The sequence below is a fragment of the Fundulus heteroclitus genome, chromosome 21 (assembly GCF_011125445.2).
Source record: "Fundulus heteroclitus isolate FHET01 chromosome 21, MU-UCD_Fhet_4.1, whole genome shotgun sequence".
In the NCBI taxonomy this organism is placed as follows: Eukaryota; Metazoa; Chordata; class Actinopteri; order Cyprinodontiformes; family Fundulidae; genus Fundulus; species Fundulus heteroclitus.
In genome coordinates, this window is record NC_046381.1 from 27,563,770 (window position 1) to 27,586,978 (window position 23,209).

Below are 23,209 nucleotides of genomic sequence, written 5' to 3' on the forward strand. Positions count from 1 at the left end.
TGTCTGTAGGTCTGCTGCGCTGTTATGCAAAGGTGTTTGCCAACTTCGGGAGTTGAAATACCTAATTTCATACAAATTTTGACACCAAAAAATGCTTTTTGTGTTTATTGTATTGAAATATTAATAACCCTACCATTGACAGAATTCAATTTGGACACTGTTCCCCTTTAGGAGCTGCAGGGATTTCAACTGGTTTTATTATTCATGGAAGAAGAATCTTCTGGATTGTACATCTGTCTGCCCTAAAGAGCAGGGTTGCAAAACATACTTGACCTGGCTAAAACCTGTTTAGAGCCTGATGAAACCAAATTTGAACTTTTAGACCATAATTCTAAGTGGTATGTGTGGGACAAAACCAATGCCGAACACAACCAAAAAGAACACGTTCATTAGTGAAAGATGGTCCGGGGTATCGTGGTCTTTGGGTTACTTTTTTCCCACGCCACTGAGATTTTATCACGGTATAAGTTACACATTGTTATAATCATCTGGGACGAGATCCTAGATCAGGAGAGATCAGTGGTCAAAGATCTCTCTCTCTCTGTATGTTCCATCCCCAAATTCTGACAAACTATTGCCAACACAGATACCAATAATTGTGTTATTGGTCATCTTGTTCTTTGAATGTTTTTTTTTTTCACGCATTTTACACATCATTACCAGGGGTACCAAAAATATAGCTAGGGCAGTACCTTGGAGGAAGAAAATGTGACTAATAGCTGGGTCAGTTATGTTTGTTGTTGTTACTCATATAATGAGGGTCAAAACCATCAGCCACATCCTCCTCTATCTTGTTTTATACCTACTTTTGCTCTTAAGGTTACATTTTCAATAAATATGAAATTACTTACTCACAGAGGGCTGTACAGAACTCAGACAAAAGCACTAAAGCCTGAAACAGAATTTATTACTAACCAGGTTTCCTTTGAGACCAGGTGGTCCCTGAGGCCCAGGTAAGCCTTGTTCACCCTAAGAATGGATTCAAAAGCACAGGGGACATGTTAAGAACTTGAAACCAACAAGAAGTCCACAACAAGTCAGTTCAGACATTACCGGGGATCCCTGGGGGCCCACTTCACCAAGAGGTCCTCTGGGACCCTGTGAATGACAGAAGTAGACAAAGTTAAGATTACAATTGTTTCCTGAGGTTTTTATTTGTTTCTTTTTATCCTTACAGGATGGAAAACGTCACATAACGACTTACAGTGCATACAAATTTGTTGTAGAATGAGTATTTCATTCTCCAACTGGAGTAAACTGGAGTACAGCCTCCAGTTTATGCTAATATTTTCTGTTAATCTGAATGAGTTAGAAGATGTCTTTCGATCCTCTCTGAAACTACATTTTGACAACCCAGGATTGAAAGCAGTAATTTTATATTTTAACTATACTTGAGTTTTAGGACTTGAAACCTACAACTTGAGGAGAAAAAAATTGGAAACATTGAAGATGCGTGGGAATAAAACATACTGTTTATGGCAGTATGAAAAGGAGGTGACAGTTTGCATTCTCCTGCTCTGCAAATCTTTTTTTGTGTTCGGTTAAGCTAAGGATTGTGGAATGTGTTGGAAAAGCAGACTTTAAGCAAACTGGCTGAAATAAAGGAGAAGGCTACTTGGAGAAATAAAGCCCCAAGGCCTGCCTGCTGATAGACACAAGGAGCTAGGGATTCAAACCTTTGGAAACATGCATTAGTGATGGGTTTTAACACGTTCTGTGAGTGTCATTACTTGAAACATATAGTGTAAAAATTTACCTTCTGTTCTGTGTTTGGTTAAGTCTGGAAGCAACAGGTTTTTACCTGAGGAGCTGAGCTCAACCACACATTCTGACAGGATTGCCACTGCTACATCTACTATCTTTAGTAAGATCTTTCTGTCTTTAAAGCTTTTGTGATGTTTATTTCTACCTATTTTTTAATATTATTGCGCCACACCTGTAAATAACGCAAAAACAATAGTTTAACATTTAAAAAAAAATTTTGGTAGATTTTATTCATTTTTTTTAGAGTAGAAACAATTAACTTTAACAGCTGAAAGTTAAAATTCATGATTCAAGTTTTGATTTGAAAATCAAGTCAAAACTTTAAACGTTTTGAGTTGAATTTTTGAACACTATTTACTAGCTGAACTAAATTAGTAAAAGGTAAGGTCAAGGGCAGTACAGTACAGTGCTTTTTGATACCTGTAAGTACGTAAACAACGTTCCCAAATGACTAACAGTTAGGGCAGCAATCTCGCAGCAAGAAAACTAAATTATGAATGGTATGGTATAGTGCTTATATAGTCTGACAACCCCAATGCGCTTTACACTAATTCACCCACACAGACGGTGGTGAGCTATGTTAGTAGCCACTGAGGCAGACTGACAAACTTGCCCAAGGACACAACAACTGAGACAGTCAGAGCGGGGGATCAAACCAGCAACCCACCAACTGCAGTACAAACTCCCTAACCCTGCACCACTGCCGTCCCATAATGTCGCTTGAAGCTCGGTGCAGCTACTGTTGGTATGAGATCGAGATGTAAAAGTAAGCCGTTATCTGGAGTCCCAGGTGGGGAGGTGCGTGTATTAAGCTTGACACCCAGTAGCTATGTCAGAGACAGACCCTTGTTTTGAACCAGGGAATATAAATAGTTCTTGGGTTGACCTGTGTTGTTGACTGAGTCAAGCAATAGAAACTTACAGCCTTCAGACAAAAACAAAGGGGGCAGCATTTTTTCAAAAGAAAAAACTAACTTTGATGACAGACAGGATATAAACGATTTGTAGACACAAAAAAATATCACAGCTAGCTAACCAGTACAGCTAGCATGTGCAAGACAGCTTCCTATTGGCACTAAACTTAAGGACTGTTCCACAGTTTTTAAAGTCTGGACTGCCTTTGATTATCGTTAGTTCAAAATCTAAAATACATAGGGATTTCCACACTTCTTTAAGAGCATTTAAAAAAAATTACTTTAACGTGACTGTAAAAACACATACTGAGAAAAAAGATATAGACCCATCAAAACTGGCCTTGAATATCTAAACTGACTGCCTTTTTTTCAAATACCAGTTTGTGACACCTTCAATCCATTTATGAAAACAAAAAAACAGATTCTTTTACAGAAAATGTTTGTAAAATCTCGCCACACCTCCTGAATTTGTTACATCCCAGATTAATGTAGAAGCATGGCCCCAGTTTATTCAGCTTTAAAATTAAAGGTTTAACAAAACTGAACCTGCTTAAATGTCATTATTGAACGTTTTTATGCAGTCTGTTGTGTCAACTTTCCAAACAACAAACAGATGATGTATTAAGCTTCTTTTACAGCATTGGGTTTGTGTGTCTGTGTCTTAGACAGTAAATCTTCAACTCAATGGAATGAGCATGGAGACAGTTTTATGATGATTGCGTTACAAGGCAATAAGAACTAAGACAATATAGTTCTACAGTAAAACTATGCGCAACAATAAACTAACTGCATTCATAGTTAAGGAAACCCAGCATTGCCTGTTAACAGTCTGATTAGGGAGGAGAAGTGTGGCTTTACATTCCAGTGTGGCACTGCACAGCACGCAATAATGCTTGCAGCCTGGATGTGTACAGAGGAGGATGGGCTTGCGTCAGTGTGTAAATTTGGGTCTCACCTACAACAGATAACATCCAAACACATCAAAATACATGTTAGGGAATATGTGGATTTCATTCATCAAAAGGGCATGATGGGCATCAGAGGCACCATTGAAGATGAAACATCCAAGTTCCAAGAATATATCAGGAAGATGCCCCCAAGGGATGAAGCACTTAGTGAATGTCTCAGACATACAGGGGTATTTCCTCCATGGGATGTACCACCGACAGCTGAAGTGGCAGATATGACCAAATCCTACCAATGGCTAGAGAGGGCTGGACTGAAGGTCAGCACTGAAGCACTGATCATGGCAGCACAGGAGCAGACCTTGAGCACCAGAGCAATAGAGCCCCAGATCTGTTCAAAGAGGCCTTAGAAACCATCTAGCATCTCATAGCAGGATGTAAGATACTAGCAGGGAAATAATAAATGGAATGCCATAACCAAGTGGCTGGTATAGTGTACAGAATTATCAATTCCTGCGTAGGATGAGGAGAGTCCACCTGCCTCCGCCCATCCTCACAACATTCTACAGAAGCACCAAAGAAAGCATTCTGACCAGCTGTCTCTCTCTGTGGTGTGGAGGCTGCAGCGCCTCCAACTGGAAGAACATGAGGAGAGTAATGAGGACAACCTACATTTACAGAACTGTGCAATCAGACATTCTCTGAGGAATTAGAGTCCGCAAATAGGCATTATTATTCCAATTGAATGTATAATTTTGACCCCCATGACTATGAAATGCTTAAGATTTTCAAAGTTTTGCACACATTTCTCATTACTTTGTTTTCATATTATTCCTTCCTGGGACAGTCCAAATGTATCTTTAAAAGTTGAGAATGAAGGTATGTATGACCATGACAAGTGCATGTAAACACCTGAAGCTGTGTGGGAATAAAGCCTGGATGAATTGTCAGTTATGGCTGACATTATTGCAGTTTGATACATATTTATGATGTAAAAAAACTAATATTTATCTCAACTCACCGGGGCACCTTTAGGTCCAACAGCACCAACTGGTCCGGGATCACCCCTCTCTCCCTGAGGAGACAAGAAGAACAGTGGTAATACATTTTAATGTGCAAGTATCGGTGCTATGAGATTTACTTTTGTTGTTGTCGGATGCTTTGGTTTCGGTTAAAAACTTCCAGTTCCTATATCTTCCAGCTGGGTGACAGTACTCCTCTAACGTAGCACTTCTCTCCTGTTTTTCCACCAGGACCATGGGTAGAATATGTTTAAGTCCTTACTTTCTTGCTTTACAAAGTCTACATTTACTCAAATGCAAGGATTCACATTTCAGTCGTTGAGTTGCACTACAGCAGAGGCATTCATTGAAAATCATGCAGAGGAAGTGAGTGGAAAATCAAGTGTAAAATGTGTTAAAATGTCAGGTTTGTATTGTGTAAGTACTAAGTTTTGATAAATAATTTCAAACTTTCACCTATAATGTGACATTTGCTGCACACAATTAAATAAAACAACAAACAAATCTGATAGAGCATAAATCTAAAAAAATGTAAAAAGAAAATGTTGCCATTTGGAGTCCATGAGGATTTTGCACCAAAGTTCTTTTTTCTGGTCTTATTTTTCTTTTGGAAGATTGTGTTGTTGAATTGTGTTGAATGCAGCTCTGAGCTCCAGTAAAACCAGGGCAGAATTAGTTGTTCATCAACCTACTTTTCCCCTTTGCAATACTGCAAGAAAACAAATAGAAAACCTAAACTTAAGATCTTTTGATTCCCACACCGAACATAAATGATGAACGCAGTACTGTGCCCCTGTTACCCGTAGTGTGGTCTTGTTTTGAGCTGCCATGTCACTTTGTTAGAAAGTGCGACAGTGGAAATGAGTAACATCTGTAGAACAGTTACAGTTCTCGCCGCAAAAAGTCATTTTGATGGATTTATTTAAGTGATGCTGTTTTTGTCTTTATTGGAGTGGTGGGGGAATTATTCTCTTTTTATATATATATACTTAAATAATGGGCTAACTAGTGCTAGCCTTTCAGTTGAGAAATCTAGTCTGAGGCATTAGGGGCAAACTTTTATCTAAACTATTAAAAATGTGCCAAGGGAGCAGAAGTTGCATCCATTCTTCATATACATACCTAACAATTGTAGAGGTGGTCAGTTGTGTATTCACAGTGTCTGGCAAAAGTTTCGCTTCCTTTCACATTTAAAAAGAAATTCCCATTTTGCCATTTTACAACCAAATCAAAGTGGTCAATAGTGGTGATGTGAAAGGGGGGATGATACAAGGTTGGAAAAGCGTGAAATTCCATGTAGAGGCAGAAAATATTGCTATGGAAACAACATGAATAAGATCATTTTGTTTGTTCCATGAAAGAACAATGTACTAATTGGTTTTCTATCGGAATTTATGAGATTTTCTTTTACGTGGCTGATTGCACTGGTGTGACCTCAGATTTTTTGGCTTACTCGCACCCTTGAAAAATTAGGTTGCATGTGTGACTAAATCGTGTGACTAGACCCCTGCATTTACACAAGCTAGGTGAGCAAGCAGAAAGCGACACTTTAGGTGAGCAGAAGACCAAGGAAAAACGACTACCTGACATTTGCCTGCTGTAAACGACCCAATGGATATGCACAGCTTCTTCCCTCCAATCTCTCCGGAACATTTCAGGTTGCATTGTAAGAAGACAATTGCCTTTAAGGAGACCCACTCAAGTTTTGAAACAGGATTTTTCATATTTCATGCTGGTCATTCTAGTGACATAACCTGAAATCCACTGTCTGAGTGTTGGGTTTTACCAGCAGGCTGCAAAGCTGTATCTGAAAATGAGAGGGGCTTTCTGTTTTTTATACTTGATTCCGTGAGTTCATCTCTGGCAGCAGTTTTTACTGCTGCATGGGCACAGCTTGTGTGGTGAGTCCTGCGGTCAGAGCTCCCACAGCGAGCGAGCAGGCGGCTTGTAAAAACCAAAAACTGAGGGCAGCCAACAAACGTAGTCAAAACCCGCGACACAATATGGAAATAGTTCTCCAGCAATCTGTTCGACCCCAGAAGCTGCTCAGAGCAACTTCTACTGCTCAGCTAGATTTGCTGACTCTGTTGTGACGAAAGTGGTATTTGAGCTGGTACCAGGGCGGACCACAGCATTACACTGGCACCGGCAATGAACATGTAAAACAAGCTGTAAAATATATTCAGGAACAACAGGCTTGGCATTCATTTGTAAATCACACATCCTTTGGATTCCTTCGAGGTTCTTCTGATTCTGTGCAGTTTTTACCACAGAGATCCAATCTAAAATATCATGAGGATAAAATGCGCGAAAGACTAAGATATTCTCATTTTATTAAAATGTCATTATTAGTTCCATTTATTCAAAAGCCAGAGTATTATGGCCATGTTGCACCTACTGGAAGGTCAAAAAGGGAGTGATATAAAAGAGAAAATAAGGGAATCTTCTGTCTGCGTTGAGTTAGTATATGTAGAATTAAGAAATGCTTGTTGCATAGGTAAAGACTTGCCTCAATCAAAGTACTGTACAGTCTATGCATCTAAAACTTTGCACATCCTTGCTGCTTCAGAATGAGCTTGGAGGGAGACGGAAGCCAGATAGACTTGCTGATCATCAGCAAGTATGAGCACGTCCCTAAAAAGCAGGAGTTTCTGTGGTTTACTCCTCAGGAGCAGCCAGGTGTGTGCTACCATAATGCAAGAGGAAATACGTGAGCAATGAACTTAGAGAGCAACTGCTGCTGCCTGTCAATGTGCCAAGGGTTACAAGGTCATTTCCAAAAAATCTGAAGACCATTTTTCTACAGTTAGAATAATTCTGTACAGCTAGAAACTATTTAGGACAGCGGCTGATCTTCACAGAATCTGACATCCCAGCAAATTCACCTCAAGGTCAGACTTTCATTTCAGATACTACAGCCTTTGCTTTACCACAATACTCAACCTTGCAGCTCCCATGCTGCACACGGATCTTTGGACCCTCCACAATGGCTCATAACAAATTGTTCTTTATGTTTTCTTGAGATATTTGCTTGAAATTTCCACAATAGAATAACTCATAACAAAACAGGTGTCATATATTTTTTTGTGAAATTACTTTTTTCTTGTCATGTGGTCTAGAACTCAAACCTTGCTTGAGTAAATTTCCATAAATATTGAATGTGCTGCTTAAGAATGTTTTATTTATTATCTTTTTGCATCGGTCTAAAGTTTTTCTTTATTTTAAAATCTGAAAAATAGGGATTAAATGGTTGATCTTTAATTAAAAAATCTAAATAATCGTTTAGATATTTATGTACGAAGATAAATTCTGAGGCTATTAACAATACTTGAACCAATGACAATAAAGACTTTTTGGATTGTAAGTATTGTTGACCTCTGACTCTTTACAGGTTAAATGTCAAAGTTCATGACAAGACTTAACACTTGTGGCTTAATGTCAGCATAACAGACAAGGTTTAAAAAGATAATACTACTACTACTACTAATAATAATAATCAGCAAGATCTCAATGTGCTACAGAGTTAATATAAGTTAAAAACAAGAAAAAGGAAATTAAAAACACAGTAAAAACAATAGGATAACATTAAAAATCTGTTTGTGATTAGCATTCATAGGCCTTTGTGAATAAAAAAGTTTTCAGGCCTGTTTTAAAAGAGTCAAGGCTGTTAATGGCCCTTAGCTGGGCAGTGAGGCTGTTCCAGAGGTGTTGTGCGGTCGAGCAGAAGGCTCGGTCTGCCATGGTGGGATGCATCTAAGGGAAACACAATACTTCTTAAAAAAAAAATCTTTCCGTCAAATGAGACCGAGGTATATAGGCACACCTCGTTCTGTCATGCATGGTGGTGGATGGTTCATCATTTGGAGTTGTTTTGCACCTAAAGTAGCAGGGTCCCTAGCAGTCAATGTGTCCACCATGTGTTCACATTGGTTTTCTTATGAAGGCATGGCTGCTGGGTGGTTTTCTAACAGGAATGGGATATGATGCAGAGAAGAATGTAAGGGAAAAAAATAATACTGAGGTGTTTAGAAAACTGACAATGACTTGCAAAGGTCGGAGAGAAATGTGTTGAAAACAGCTCGCTGTGTGAGAGCTCAATGGGAACAGGGTACAGTGAAGAAGGGACTATAATGGAAGCTGTGTCACTACTATTTTGACCGTAATTTGCAAAGAGAGCAGCAAGCCAGTTTGCTAAATCTGATTTTACATGTTAAGAGGGGCAGAGCATCACTGTGCAATAGCTATTCCCCCCACGAACACAGCCATTACACCAGGGTACGGACCAAAACAATCGGATCTAGACCTCTAGAGCGGTCAGTTTATGATGTGAATGCGATCCGACCTCGATCCAATACAGCTACCATGTATTTGCTGCAAGTTTGAGGCAAACACTGTCCTGTAGCCAGGTTTGCATTGCATTGTGGTACGTGGTAGGGTAAACACTTTAACTCTGGACAGAGTCTTTTTCACAAAGCACAAAGAGCCATGCAACTTTCAAGATATCGTCTCAAAATCGTTGGGTATACTGGTCAGATAATGTTATCTCAAATAGTACCCAGAATAACACTAATGATGTCATTAGTGTGTTAAGATCACAGCCACTAGCTCCAACATGGTGATCCCAAAACCTTTTCTGGCCAGAATTATCTCTCTGTCATGTTCTGGTTATGCCCTGTGGTTACCCACCAACTGTATGCACTAAGAAAAAACACAAACCTTAATGGAGGCCAGGAAGGGGCCTTATCAGATTCTACAACCAGCTCAACTGGATCCTTCAGGCATTAAAGAACCGCAGCTCACCCTCATCACACAACATCCTTCCAAGAAAACATCTTCTCCCTGCTTCCTTTCTCTTAGTCATTCATGATTGACCCCGGCTGTTTATCAAAAACCTGATCTTAGAAGAAACTGTCCCAGCAAAGCTTCACACAGCTAATCACAGAAACAAAGCAAATGTTATTAATATTATTGTTATTCTCACATTTACCCACCGACGCTAAAAGTCTGTTGAATTATCAGACTAATGTGCTGTATGCAAAACTATTTAGAAAGAGGTATATATCATATGAATGCTTTCTATCTTTCTTTTGATGCTGCCTTGAAGAAAGATTCATACCTTCTACAGTCCAACCAAAAACTTCCAGGAGTTTTATTAGGACTGAATGTGACAGAAAAAAAAGCATTATTCTAAAATGAATGACATTTAAAATCTTTTACATATGAAATATTTTAGCCACACTTTTCAGATTTGCAATTGTAAAGCTATTTGAGAACAGGAAGTGGTGCGGAACATAAGATCCGTATAAATTACATTAAACCTTGAGGTTGTAATGTTAAAAAATAAATACTTTTCCTGATTTATTTGTTCTTTTAGCTTTTTGTGTGTCTGTACTTTTTTTGCCTGACTATGAGTCCACGATAAAATGTATATATCTATTGGGAACAAGTTGTTAGTACAGCACAAATATCAAACATCGTAATTAGACCAAACCTAGCGGCTGTTCTGTCGGGTTAACCCGAATTTTCATTGCTGGTCATGCATTTCTTGAATCTTTTGTCAGTCTCGTGCTGCATTAGAGCTTCATTCAGGGAAGAAACCCTTTAAAGACCTAGACTTACATCTTGTAGTGAAAAAAATCACTACTTTGCTTGATCCTTGCTTTAAAACAATGTTCCAGACATGCAATACATCCAATTGTGGTTCGCTTTATTTTTTAAGCCGCCTATATTTTTTATTGACATTTGTTTTTTAGAGCTTCGGCTCCCAGATGTGAAGATGTTACAGTTTTTAAGAGGACATACCAGTGAACCGGGAATTAGTCTGCCTTTACACAAGGCCAGCGTCACACCAACTTCTCTGGACCTGTCTATTTTCTCTCCTTCTAGACATCCCCAGATTTATATCCTTTTGTCATTTATTGGGCGTCTTGGCTGTGTAATTATGAGGTCTGCTGCTCGTATGAGTTTATGTGCGTAGTGTGGTGAGACACTTCAAACGAAAGCAGACGCAGTGAAGAGCTAATTCGGTTGTTTCCTCGCAGCAAACACACTGAACACAGCATCTGACATTATGGCTCAAATCAGAAGAAGAAGCTCTGCGTCTGTGCAGAGAGCTTTTAACAGAGGAGAAGGGCCATGAAAATGTTGGAAGACCTAGAGAGAACAGATGCAGATCTAAAGCTGGACCAGCGATTACTTCAGGTCGTCAGTGTCAACAATCCGCCCTCATTGAATAAACTGTGAGGTTAGTTTGACTTTGTTCAATCCAACACCGGCTGGAACCATAAATGTTGGAAATCTATTAAACAAATGGTTTAGATTTTTTGGTTAATCAGCAGTTAATATGTTAGCAAAATATAACTCACTTTGGATGGAGACAAGCAACAGTGCAGCTGCTTTAACATTCTTACTAATATTGTAACAAATCCTTACCAACAACTATGTTAGTCAGTTTTCTCTTTTCGAACTGCTTTAATTCTTCATGCCTTAGCTCCAACTAGTTGTCAGAGGCATTCCTCACAGCTTTTTCTCCATACTGACATTATAGCATCATCCAATAGATTTGACAGCTGCACACCGAGCCACCAAATCCTAAAGATGCTCTGTTGTTGGGGTATCTAGTGACTGCATGCCATTGGAGTAAAGTTGTATTTCATTTTCAAAACACTTGGTGATAAACTTTGTGACATTAACCTGCTGGAAGTAGTCATCAGAAAATAGCTACAGAAGTCATAAAGGGATGGAGATGGTCAGCAATAATACTCCAGTAGACTGTGGGGGTTAAAGAAAGCTCAGTTCATACTAAGGAGCCCAAGGTGTGCCAAGACCAACACAACTACGCCAACACCAGCTTAAACTGTTGTTAGAATGGATCCATGCTTTCGTGATCACTTTTCAGAGACAGTTTCTTCCCCCAAACTGAGTTTCTGATGAACAGTCAGAGTACCCAGATCGATGCCATCCTTATTTGAGCCAATCCAACCATACCTTGCTCTTTTGTTACAATGTTGATATTCATATTTAAATGACAAATACTTTAATTTACCTTTCTTGTACATTGTACTTTGAATGTCTTTAACGAGAGCAAAGAGGGAACCAACATCAGATTCCATGTTGAATGTAGCAACTAGATGATCAAATCTGATTCTAATGTTAACTCCAAATTCTGATCCCCACCTGTGGGGCACAACCACAAAAATCATTTAACCTCACACCTTCAGTTTCTAGCTTCAGACTCATCACCCTATCTGACCTTCTTTTTACATCCAGAACATTCCTGACAAACTGCTCCTTTAAGACAACTCCTACACCATTCCTCCCTCTTCCCATCCACACCGTGGTAGACCAGCTGGAACCCTGCTCCTGAGCTTCTAGCCTTGCTATCTTTCCACTTGGTCTCCAGAACACACAGCATGTCCACCTTCCTCATCTCCATCGCATCAGCCACGGCAGATGCTCTTCCTGATGCAACTGCCTGCATTTATCCGGCCCGAAATACAACACAGGGCACTGTGCCCGTTTTGAGGGTGTGGTTGTAATCTGTGAGCACATTAGGAATAACATGACTATATGAAGCCCCAGTACAGTCATAATGTTGCTGAGAAGGTTGCAATTTGCCACAGTGTGTAAAGAAAATGTAAGATTTTATGGACGGATGAAAGCATGATTGTTCATTTTTGGCCACGGTACCTCAGACAGTGACAAATAACCCCCAAACACTGAATTACCATTTAATAACCATAATACATTGTGAAGCACAGTGGCTCAGGCTTTATGATATAGGAATGTTTGTCACGGTATGGGGTTGACCCCATACCGTGACAAACATCCCTATATTCATGATCCTTGCTTTGAGCCAATATATTTCAACGCAGGGATCATGAATGCATCCAAATACTTGAATAGGTCATGTTGCTTTTTGCGGAACAGAAGATTCTTTTGAAATGGGTATCTCAACAAAACAGCAACCCCAACAACACAGATAAGGGAGCAGCATCTTGGTTCCAGACCAACAGGGGTACCGTTATGAAGTGGCTTATCCGATCGTTATACCTTCATTTAATAGAAAACTTTAGGGGAGACAGGAAAAAAGCTGTTTCCCATCATCCGACAGAGAGTTTGGTAATGTTTCATTCATGTGAAACTCAAAGTGGTCTTTACTGTGTGAAATCTAAACCCCAAACACAACATGCAGAGCTCCTTTTGCCCCTTGCATCTGCTACTTGTGGCAAACAAGTGATCATTTGGAGGTCTAACAGCTCGTACAATTACAACTTTGAGTTGATTTTTATATTTAGGACGCCTCTGAAGTCTCTCGTAAACCAAAAGCAGAGGAGTTAAAAATAACTCCTCTTCCCTTTGATTAGCTCCATTTGTCTGTGCCAGTAGGTAATTTTGTTGATAATAGTAAGTCAAATTGGACCTTAAGATTCCCATTTTAAACACTGAAGCAACTTATTGTTCTTACCGATAACAATAGTACATTTCCTGATTAGAGGGAAGAAAGACTATCTTTGTCACATCAAACCTCGCACATCCCCAGCTGAGCGTTTCATACGACTCATCATAAATTCAATCTGATAATAAGAGACCTGGTCCTAAGAGGTATGTTTTAATCTCCAGTACCACGTTTGCCTGACCGTTGCTTTATGGTATGATGCTGAAGTGAAGCAGCATTGTGATTAAAGACCACAGTGACAGCCTGAAGCCCTGCACGGTTTTCTAACTGTAGGCCTCATTAACATGCAATGGAGCTGTCACGGATGATTGAGAAGGAATGTTTTACGGTAGATGGTCGATGTTTCCTCGGGCGACCACAATGTGTGCTAATTTGGTTCACATGTGGATCTTTATTTTGCCGCGTTGCTATCAGTGACTGCTCACTCCCTGCAGGCTCTATGGGAACTTTTACTTCGGCACAGCACCGTGTATTGGACTATACACATCTCTTGCACTAATTTAAATATTTACCCCCCTCCCGCTGTGGTAACTAGTGAGCGTTGAAAAACCTCCTTGGGTCGCTAGAATTCCCAGAACAGATAGCCTGTTCAGAAACTAGCTGTTTGTTGTGCAACAAGGCCAGCAGGAGAGAAATGAACAAAATTCCTTTTATCTGACAGTAACAGCTTGTGTTCGCTTTAGTTCGGTTTATTTACGCGGCGCCAATTCACCACGCGTCACGTGAAGTCACTTCACAGAGTTAGTTCTTTGGAATCCTACAGACAGATTGGTTAAAAAGGAAGGAAACCCAGTAGATTGTCGGGCTGACTTATTCACTCTGAGGCTGGTGTGTTTCCCAAAGAATACAACTAGTGACACATTTTACGTATTAAACAGAATATTGGAAGGAAAGATGTTTATGAACCCTTATTTTCTTTGCACTGAAGGCAATATAACTAACTTTTCTAACTTCTCGCCAACTTCACTCAGGTTTTTGTGTTTTTAACCTCTGACTCTTTATTGGCAATAGGATGGTAACTGTTAAAGGAGTATTATGCTGTAGTCACTATGGCCTCACACCACTCGGACAAGTGAGCAACGGCCTGCTGATTGCCGAGGCCAAATGCTGCGTAGCTACTGTGCGGGATGATGATTGTCTAGGATAGACTGTCTTTGTGTTGTCTCATGCCAAGGCCACTATCGAGTACTAGGGAGAGCCGTAAGTGAGGAGGGGGAGAGACAGGGCAGACGCAGATGCAGACTGCAGCGGGACCATGGGGGAGCGATTACTTTCCATCTCTTTTGATCTCTGCTCTGTTTCTCAATAAATGTGCTGGAACTTCATCACTCTGCCGTCTCCTTATTCAATAACTCTAGGAAGTCAGTTATTGTTGTTTAGAACTCCGACCACATTAACACATCATTGCCAAAAAAAAACACAGGATTCGACAAGTCTGCAGCTCTAGATATGAAGTTAGTATTTAGCTCTCCTTAGACAACACTGTGTAGAACCAACTTTTGCTGCAGTTACAGGTGCAAGTCTTTTTGGCTTCGTTTCTACCAGCTATGTAAATCTAGAGATTAAAATTGTTGCCTTTTTTCTCAAAGTACCTTGCTTGGAATCAGATTTGATGAAGAGCCTCTGAGAACAACAGCTTTCAAGTCTTTCCACGGATCCTCCTTCAGAGTTAGGTCTGGAAAATGACTTAGCTCATAGGTTACTCACTTTAGTCTTATCTATTCCATTGTCGCTCCGCTGCTCTCACCATATACTTTGAACATGCCAAAGAGTCGCAAGAAGCGAACCGTGTTCAGGTTTTTGAGAGGAAGAGGAAGCACTCAGTAGAAAGAAATAATACTAGAGTGGATTTAAAGATGTGGATTTTTGGGCTTCAGAGATGGATGTGTGTTTGTTTGTTCGTTTTTTCTCTTCAGAACTACCACCACTGATGTGTTCCACATGATGCTGGTTCTACGTGCCGCAGTTACTTTCAGCTACCCCCATCCTGTTCCCTTCTTTAACCGGTAATATCAGTATTTGTAAGTGAGACGTATATTGTGCTCAATCTTTTGAGGTATTCTACAGGATGTTCCATGGTATTTAATGCATAATTGAGTCTTAAATTTGAAAGGTTATGAAAATTGGGTGAACCATTTTCTGCCAAAAATTTTATGAGGCCCTTTTGTGCCATAAAATCTGCTAATTCCAATGCTGTCAATATTTTGATGTACTTTTTTAAGGCATGTAACTTGTATAAATTTACAGACGGTACCAGGCAGAAATAATAACTAAGAAAGAAATCACATTACTTCGCGGAAGCAACATCCTGTACTTCACGTGGAATGGTTCACCCCTCTGCGGCATTCATTAATTTATGATAATGGACACCTCGTCGGTCCTCGTCAATCCCTTAGATAGCTAACTGATAATTGTTGCCAGTAAGTTGCTGTTATTTTCACGAAAAACAACCTGCATGTTGCTTTAAAAAAATCCTATTTTGTTGATAATATGCAATATTGTAATTTATGGAGAAGCTTAAGTGTGTTTTAGTAGCTGTAATCTATAATCATCAAACTTAGCGGAAATCAATGTTTCAAATAGCCCTCTCTGTGTAATAAATCTTATGTAATAAATCATTATAGTGTATAAGTTTCACATTTTGAATTAAATTACTGAAATAAATCCATAGTGGCAGAGAAGCAGTTTAGGACGACATCTGATAAAACAAATAAATGTTATCCAACCACTATCTGGATGACTCCTTCATCTCCTGCTTATAGCAGATTCAACTGAAAATCTACAATCGTTTCAATCAAAAATAAAAAATAAAAAAATGCCATTTTGTTTGTTTGATTGTTTGTTTGTTTGTTTCAAGGAATGATTGCTTAACACAAACACATCAGCTCACCAGCAGCTAATGGTTGTCATTCTATATTGACTGTGGATTGCCGATGAACACACACACAAATACAGATCGTAGTACCAATCAGCCGTTCAGGCAGAACACTTCTAGATTCTTGGGGAAAGAAGTTTACTATGATAACAGAAAGAATCCTAAATTACTAACTGAAAGTGGAGTTCAGAGAGGTCTCTAAATAGCATCGCAAACTTTTTGCTGGTGGGCGTGTTTGCATGCTTGCAGATGTGTGCCTGTGCTCTCTCATTTAGCTCAGGCGAAGTTACCACATGAGGACTTTTTATGTAACCTATAGTTCAGTTTACTCTGATTATGTGGTATTAATGAAGGACAAACCTGTTTTTTTTTCATTTGATAGTGATGTTTTCATCTTTTTTTCCTTTTTAATAGAGGATTATTGTTAACTTGCGTGCAAACATGTAAACATATGTAAGAATGCATGCTTCCTCATACATGTTTTTAAGTTAATCACTCAATCTGGATGACATTAAATTGGCCTCTGGTAACATTAAAAACATTGGTGTTATTTTTGACCAGGAAATGTCAACCCTCCTGTTATGCTATGGGTCAAATTGACCCGTTTTAAAGTTTGAAGATCTAGGAAAAATTGTTAAAAGTATTTTTTCAGTATGAAGCTTCTTCTGCGTGCCTTAAATAGTGTAATCAACATATAATATGAAAATGGTTCCTCTCACATATTTGCAACCACCCCCTGCATGTTTATATCACATAGATACTGTTCGGGTCAATTTGACCCAGCAGTCAAACTGGAGGTAAAAGGTTGTCAGAAATGTCAGACTATTTCTTTCTTTGCAACTGTGAGACATGTTTCACCCCAATCTCACTCACACACACACACACACACACACACACACACACACACACACACACACACACACACACACACATACACACACACAGGTGCAGGTGTTATGACTTTTGACGGGAACCATTTATGTTCTCGCGGTAAAAACCCACCCACATTCAGTGGACATTCAACAGGGGAGAGGCAAAATATCTAAAAGATTCTCTGCATGGGAGTCCTACCAACATTACACTCTGTCAGGCAGACCTTTACAAAATGAGCAGCAAAAGCAAAAGGATGACAGTTCAAGAGGCTCTGGAAGTAATCATTGATCATTGATTGATCATTGACAGTGAAATAGAGGAGGATGTGTCTGAAGATGAAGACTATCTTGAGCTAAATTCTGATTCTAATGATTTTGATTTTGAACCATATGTGGGAATTGCTATTCCTATTCCTCCAAGCATGACATTCATGTCAAAAAATGGTGAAATACAGTGGTCTTCATCGCCAAATATGCGTCAGGCAAAACTGTCTGCAGAAAACATAATAAAGACAGTGCCAGGGCCCACTAAGATGGCAGTTATTCGTGTGACTGACATCAAGTCAGCTTTTGAGCAGGTCATACCAGATTCAATACAGAAAATCCTTCTGGAAATGACTAATCTTGAAGGGAGGCGTGTATTTGGGGAGAAATGGAAGGAGCTGGAAAAAACATTTAGATGCGTGTTTGGGGCTCCTCATCCTGGCAAGGGTCCATAAGTCGAAGGATGAATCGACAGCCAGTCTGTGGGATGCAGAAACAGCAGGGCTATATTTTGAGCCACAATGTCTCTGCAGACTTTTCACATTTTCTCCAGAGTAATCCGATTTGTTAATCGAGAGACAAGGGCTGGTAGCTATTAGGACAGTGTGGGACAAGTGGGTAGAGCAACATCCACTAATCTATAGCCCAGGCCCTAATGTCACAGTGGATGAAAGGCTGGTGGCATTCAGAGGTCGCTGCCAATTTAGGCAATACATGCCTTCCAAACCAGCTAAATATGGGATACAAATCTGGGCAGCATTTGATGCAAACACCAGCTATGCATTGAACATGCAGGTTTACACTGGAAAGCCGGTTGGAGGAGCCCCAGAGAAGAATTAGGGCACAAGGGACGTGCTCGACATGGCACAGGGTCTCAGGGGACAGAACATAACCTGTGACAATTTTTTCACAAACTACAACTTGGGTCAGGAGCTTCTAAAGAGAAAGCTCACAATGGTCGGAACTGTCCGAAAGAACAGGGCTGAACTCCCTGCTGAGCTGCTGGTAATCAAGGACAGGGCCCCTCAATCTTCCATGTTTGCCTTCACAGACACCACAGCCCTAGTGTCTTACTGCCCCAAAAAGGCAAAAAATGTTGTGCTCATGAGCACTCTGCACAAAAATGCTGAAATCAGCACAAGAGAGGACCAGAAACCAAGCATGATCCTTGGTTACAATGCCACCAAAGGGGGGGTAGACAACTTAGACAAAGTGACAGGGTCCTACAGCACCAAACGGATGACTGCGCGCTGGCCAATGGTCATCTTTTATAACATGATCGATGTATCAGCCTACAATGCATTTATCATCTGGACGGAGATATTTCCTGACTGGAATGTGTCAAAGCTGTACAAGAGGCGCATCTTTCTTGAGGAGCTGGGTAAGGAGCTTGTGACACCGCACATCCAATGGAGGCAGCACCTGCCAAGGACCCCAGCCGCTGCAGCCACGGTGAGGGAGATCCAGGAGAGGACTGCATCAAGTACACCAATGCGTGAGGTAAGTAAGTAAGTAAATGTGTGTGTGTGTGTGTGTGTGTGTGTGTGTGTGTGTGTGTGTGTGTGTGTGTGTGTGTGTGTGTGCCTGTGTGTGTGCCTGTGTGTGTATAAGTGTATGAGAGTGAGTTGTGTGTGTCTTGGGATCAGCAAAAAGACACCATAGTAAAGTAATCATGGTCCTCTTGTTTATAGGTTTCTGCTGAGGGGTAAAGAAAGAGGAAGAGGTGCCAAGTCTGAAGGCCATCTGACGATGTCAAGACAAGCATGACCTGCGCGAAATGTGCAAAATTCATTTGCACAAAGCACAGTGTGATGACATGTCACTCGTGTGCTATGTAGATGTACAGACAGACAGACACACACACGCACATACGCCTTGTTCATATTGCAATTGTTTGTTTGTTGTATTGCGATTTTGTTCATTTCTGGTTCACAAACAGTGCATGTATGTAAAACAAAATTTAAATTTTAAAGTTTCAATGTTGTGTAAAACTATTGTGTTTTATATGTTGGTCTTTCAAAAGTAATAAAGTGGTGAAACATTAAAAAAAAGTTTGAACATACAGTTGTTTTTTTAAAACTAGTGAATTATCATAATTGGATCATTACCTGTTAGAGGTAAGGAACACCATTGCACTAAATATTGATAGAATAGTTAGTTAATGGAGTTAGTAATGAAATATTAGCAATGCTTGTTAGGATTTTTTTGGTTTCAGACATCTTTAGGATAATTAAACATGCAGCGGGTCAAACTGACCCGGGAACAGCATTGCTGTTCCTAACAAACTAACATAACAGGATGGTTAAATCCCATATTTAACCGGTTTCCACAGTTTCCCTTTTTTCACTTCCGGAATATTGTCAAAACTAGAAATATTCTGTACTGGAATGATACTAAAAAACTGTATAAGGGACCGTAAGTGACATTATTCTGAAATTCTAGAAGCTCTCACACACCCTACTGAAACGCTTTAGCACACACTACTGACATACTCTGATACACACTACTGAAATGCTTTCAGACATACTACTGAAATGTTTTCAATTTATTGCAGTTGATAAAGATGGTGTTTCATTAGAAATGGAAGTTGTCTGAGTAAACACTGCATTTATAAGGGAAACAGAAGAAGAATGGTGTCCCCAGAGACACTATCAAATGTGTCAACAATTGCCGTTGAGGCTGCAGGCAATGCATGACTTCCTGAATTCATCTGTTTCCTTATTCAGAAATACTTATTCTGCTGCCTCTTTTTAACCTTCCTCCTACTAAGCTGCCATCAGTTCATTACAACATACATAAGATGCAAACTTTTTTGCCACACGGCCTTCTGTTTCTACTGAAACACCTTCCATTTCAACTGAAATAAATTGAAAACATTTCAATTGTGTATGAGTGTTTCAGTGGTGCGTGTGAGAGTATTTCAGTAGTGTGTATAAAAATGTTTCGATAGTGGGTGAGAGCATTTCAGTAGTAAGGGCAATTCAGTGCTGTGTGTAAGAGTGTTTCAGTAGTGTGTCTAAGAACCTTTCTATGGTGTGTGTGAGAGCATTTTAGTAGTGTGTATAAGAGCATTTAAGTAGAGAGTATAAGTGTGTTTCAGCAGCGTGTTTGAGAGCATTTCAGTAGTGTGTAAAACAGCAGATAGTAATAATATAGTAATAGTAATATTATCTTTATTGTCATTAAAACATACATTACAACAAAATTTGTTCTCTGCTTTTAACCCATCACCCTAGGGGAGCAGTGGGCTGCCATGTGCAGCGCCCGGGAAGCGTTCTGGGGTTAAAGGTCTTGCTCAGGGACCCAGAGTGCAGACGCTGGGGATCGAACCGGGTACTTGCATCCTGAGTGGAAGCGCGCTGCTCTAACCACTAGGCCAGCACTCCCCCGTGTATGATAGTATTTCAGTAGCGTGTATGAGAGTGTTTCACTAGTGTGTATCACTAGTGTGTATAAGAGCTTTTCACTAATGTGTATAAGAGCATTTAAGTAGTATGTGTGAGAGCATTTTAGTAGTGTGTATAAGAGCATTTAAGTAGTATGTGTGAGAGCATTTTAGTAGTGTGTATAAGAGTGTTTCAGTAGTATGTGTGAGAGGATTTCAGCAGTGTATATAAGAGTGTTTCAGCAGCGTGTGTGAGAGCATTTCAGTAGTGCGTATAAGAGCGTTTAAGTAGTGAGTATAAGAGCATTTCAGTGTGTGTGTGAGAGCATTTCAGTAGTATGTATGAGAGTGTTTCAGTAGTGTGTGAGAGCGTTTTAGTAGTGTGTGAGAGCGTTTTAGTAGTGTGTACAAGAGCAATTCAGTAGTGTGAGTGTTTCAGTAGTGTGTGAGAGTGTTTCAGTAGTGTGTGAAAGAGCTTGCAGCATTTTAGTATTGTGTGTAAGGGCTTGCAACTTTCAGTAGTGTGTGAGGGTAAATTCAGAATAATGTCCCTTACGGCCCCTCATACATTATGTTTTTTTTTTTTTCTATCCAATCTATAAAACCTTTTCTGTACTGACCTTCTGCCCTGCCGCTCCTTCGATGCCCAGTGGTCCTGGTTCCCCCTGGTTGGAGAACAAAACACTGTAAGACACAAAGTAGGCTATGCAGTTCAGTCCAGCACAATCGAAGTAAAAACCACAGGAGGTGCAGTGCTGTGAAAAAGTTTTCACCCTCTTACTGATTTCTTCCATTTTTTTTATCACATTTAAACGTTCGAAATCAACAATCAAGTATTAATCAAATCATTCTAAGATAACCTGAGTAAATATGAAAAGTAGTTTTCATGTTTCAGTTGCATTTAACAAGGAAAGAAGTTGTCCAAACCAACCTGGCTTTATGTGAAAAGTAATTTCTCCTATATCTAAAACCTGGTTGCCCTTGGTGGCAACAACTGACATTAAGTGTTTGGGACAACTGGCAGTCAGTCATTAATATCCAAATGAAAGAATTTTGGCCTACTCTTCTTTCCATAATAGTTTTAATTCAGCCACACTGGGATATTTTTTTCAAGCATGTACAGCCTGTTTAAGATCCTCCAACATCTTTATCAGATTTAAATCCAGACTTTGACTAGGCCACTCTATAACATTGTTTTCTACTGAGCTATTAAGAGATGGACTTCCTGGTGTGCTTTGACTCACCATCCTGCTCCATAACCCAAGTGAGCTTGGGCTGAAGGTCACAAACAGATGGTTGGACATTTTACCTCAGCATTTTCTGATATAGAGTAGAGTTTGTGGTTCCATCAGCTTGTCGTCTTAGTCCCGAAGAAGCAAAGACCATTAAACTACCACTGTTGGAATGATTTACACCAGATGTAACAGTGTACACATTTTCCAAAAAGTTGCACTTTTATTTTATCAGTACACAAAATATTTTCAGAATAGTCTGTTGTGCGCTCCAGAATGAATGGTTGATATGGTCTTGGGTCATTTGTGGTTGGCTGGCAACTCCTGGAAGGTTCCCCACTGTTTAACGTTTTCTCCATTTTTAGTTAATGGCTCTTACTGTAGTTCACAAGTCCAAAACCCATAGAAATGTCTTTGTAACCCTTACCAGACTGACAGATGACACTGATTTTGTTTCTCGCCTGTTCCTGTATATGTTTAGATCACAGCATGATGTGTTGCCTTTTGAGATCTTTAACCCTTCTTCGTGTTGTTCAACAGGTTCTGTTTTGGTGATTACATTACACGGAATTCTACAGGTCTGCCAGTAGTCTGGCTTGAATGTGGGTTGAGAAATTTTATTTAGTTTTCTAAAAAAAAAAACTAGGCTGGGAATGTATTATTTAATGTCCTGTTTTGCCTATTAGGTATTATTCAATTGCATTTCTTAAACACTTTTCTTCACAATTGTTTTGCTCTTTTAATATCTGTGCTAATTTGTATGCTGTGCTTCTGCTATAGTTCAGCTCATCTTTGACATCACCTTACCCATTCATCTTTCAGCTTCCATGCTATTTCTAAATGAGATGTAGTTTTTTCCAGCTTACCTTCCATCTTTAACGACTGTTTAATCTCACCTTAAGACCAGTTTCTCCTGCAGGTCCTGGTTCACCTCTCTCCCCAGTAAGTCCCTACACAGAAGGAGTATGAAAATTTATAAGAAAAAACAACAAATGTTTGCAGTGAGGCAGCTCTAGGATTCATGTAAACATGTCTTTCCTTTGACTAAACCTCACAATTTTTAGTGTTGGAAATAAATGCTGTTGATTTTTTTATCTCTTTCAATCATACAGTAATCAGAAGGGTTAAAACATGAGTTAATTCCTTATCTACTGTCAGAGAGCAAAACGTGTTAAACAAGCTGAAAGGTATTCCTGTAAATCCGTTTTCTTGGCTATGACAGTCTCACCTGTGGTCCAGTTGGTCCAGGTGAACCTGGTTCCCCTTGGTCTCCCTAGGCACAAAGTGAAACAAAGAATTTTCAGAACCGGATTTAGATTTTTCTTTTTTTTTAATACAGATAAAACTGCATTCGGATGTACTTGCCTTGTCACCTTTAACACCAGGCTCTCCTCTTAGGCCTACTGGGCCTTCTTCCCCCTACCCAGCAGAAGAAGGACAACAGTTTTCAGAAAGTTCTGATGGAGTTTGGAGGGGCAATACATTGGTGCTATCTTAGGTCCTAGCCCTACTGTTACC

General features: G+C 39.8%; 1 protein-coding gene across 1 annotated transcript in view; it reads right to left on the reverse strand.

Moving 5' to 3' along the window:
• Positions 1 to 23,209, reverse strand: part of si:dkey-225n22.4 (collagen alpha-1(XXI) chain) — a 77,326-nt gene that overhangs the window by 27,007 nt on the left and 27,110 nt on the right. Inside the window, exons 15-21 of the mRNA XM_036125605.1 lie at positions 23,057 to 23,110; positions 22,920 to 22,964; positions 22,588 to 22,641; positions 21,080 to 21,124; positions 4,605 to 4,658; positions 1,054 to 1,098; positions 916 to 969 (exon numbers count right to left, since the gene is read on the reverse strand). Coding sequence (XP_035981498.1) covers positions 916 to 969; positions 1,054 to 1,098; positions 4,605 to 4,658; positions 21,080 to 21,124; positions 22,588 to 22,641; positions 22,920 to 22,964; positions 23,057 to 23,110 — 351 coding nt within the window. The remainder of the gene's footprint in view (positions 1 to 915; positions 970 to 1,053; positions 1,099 to 4,604; positions 4,659 to 21,079; positions 21,125 to 22,587; positions 22,642 to 22,919; positions 22,965 to 23,056; positions 23,111 to 23,209) is intronic.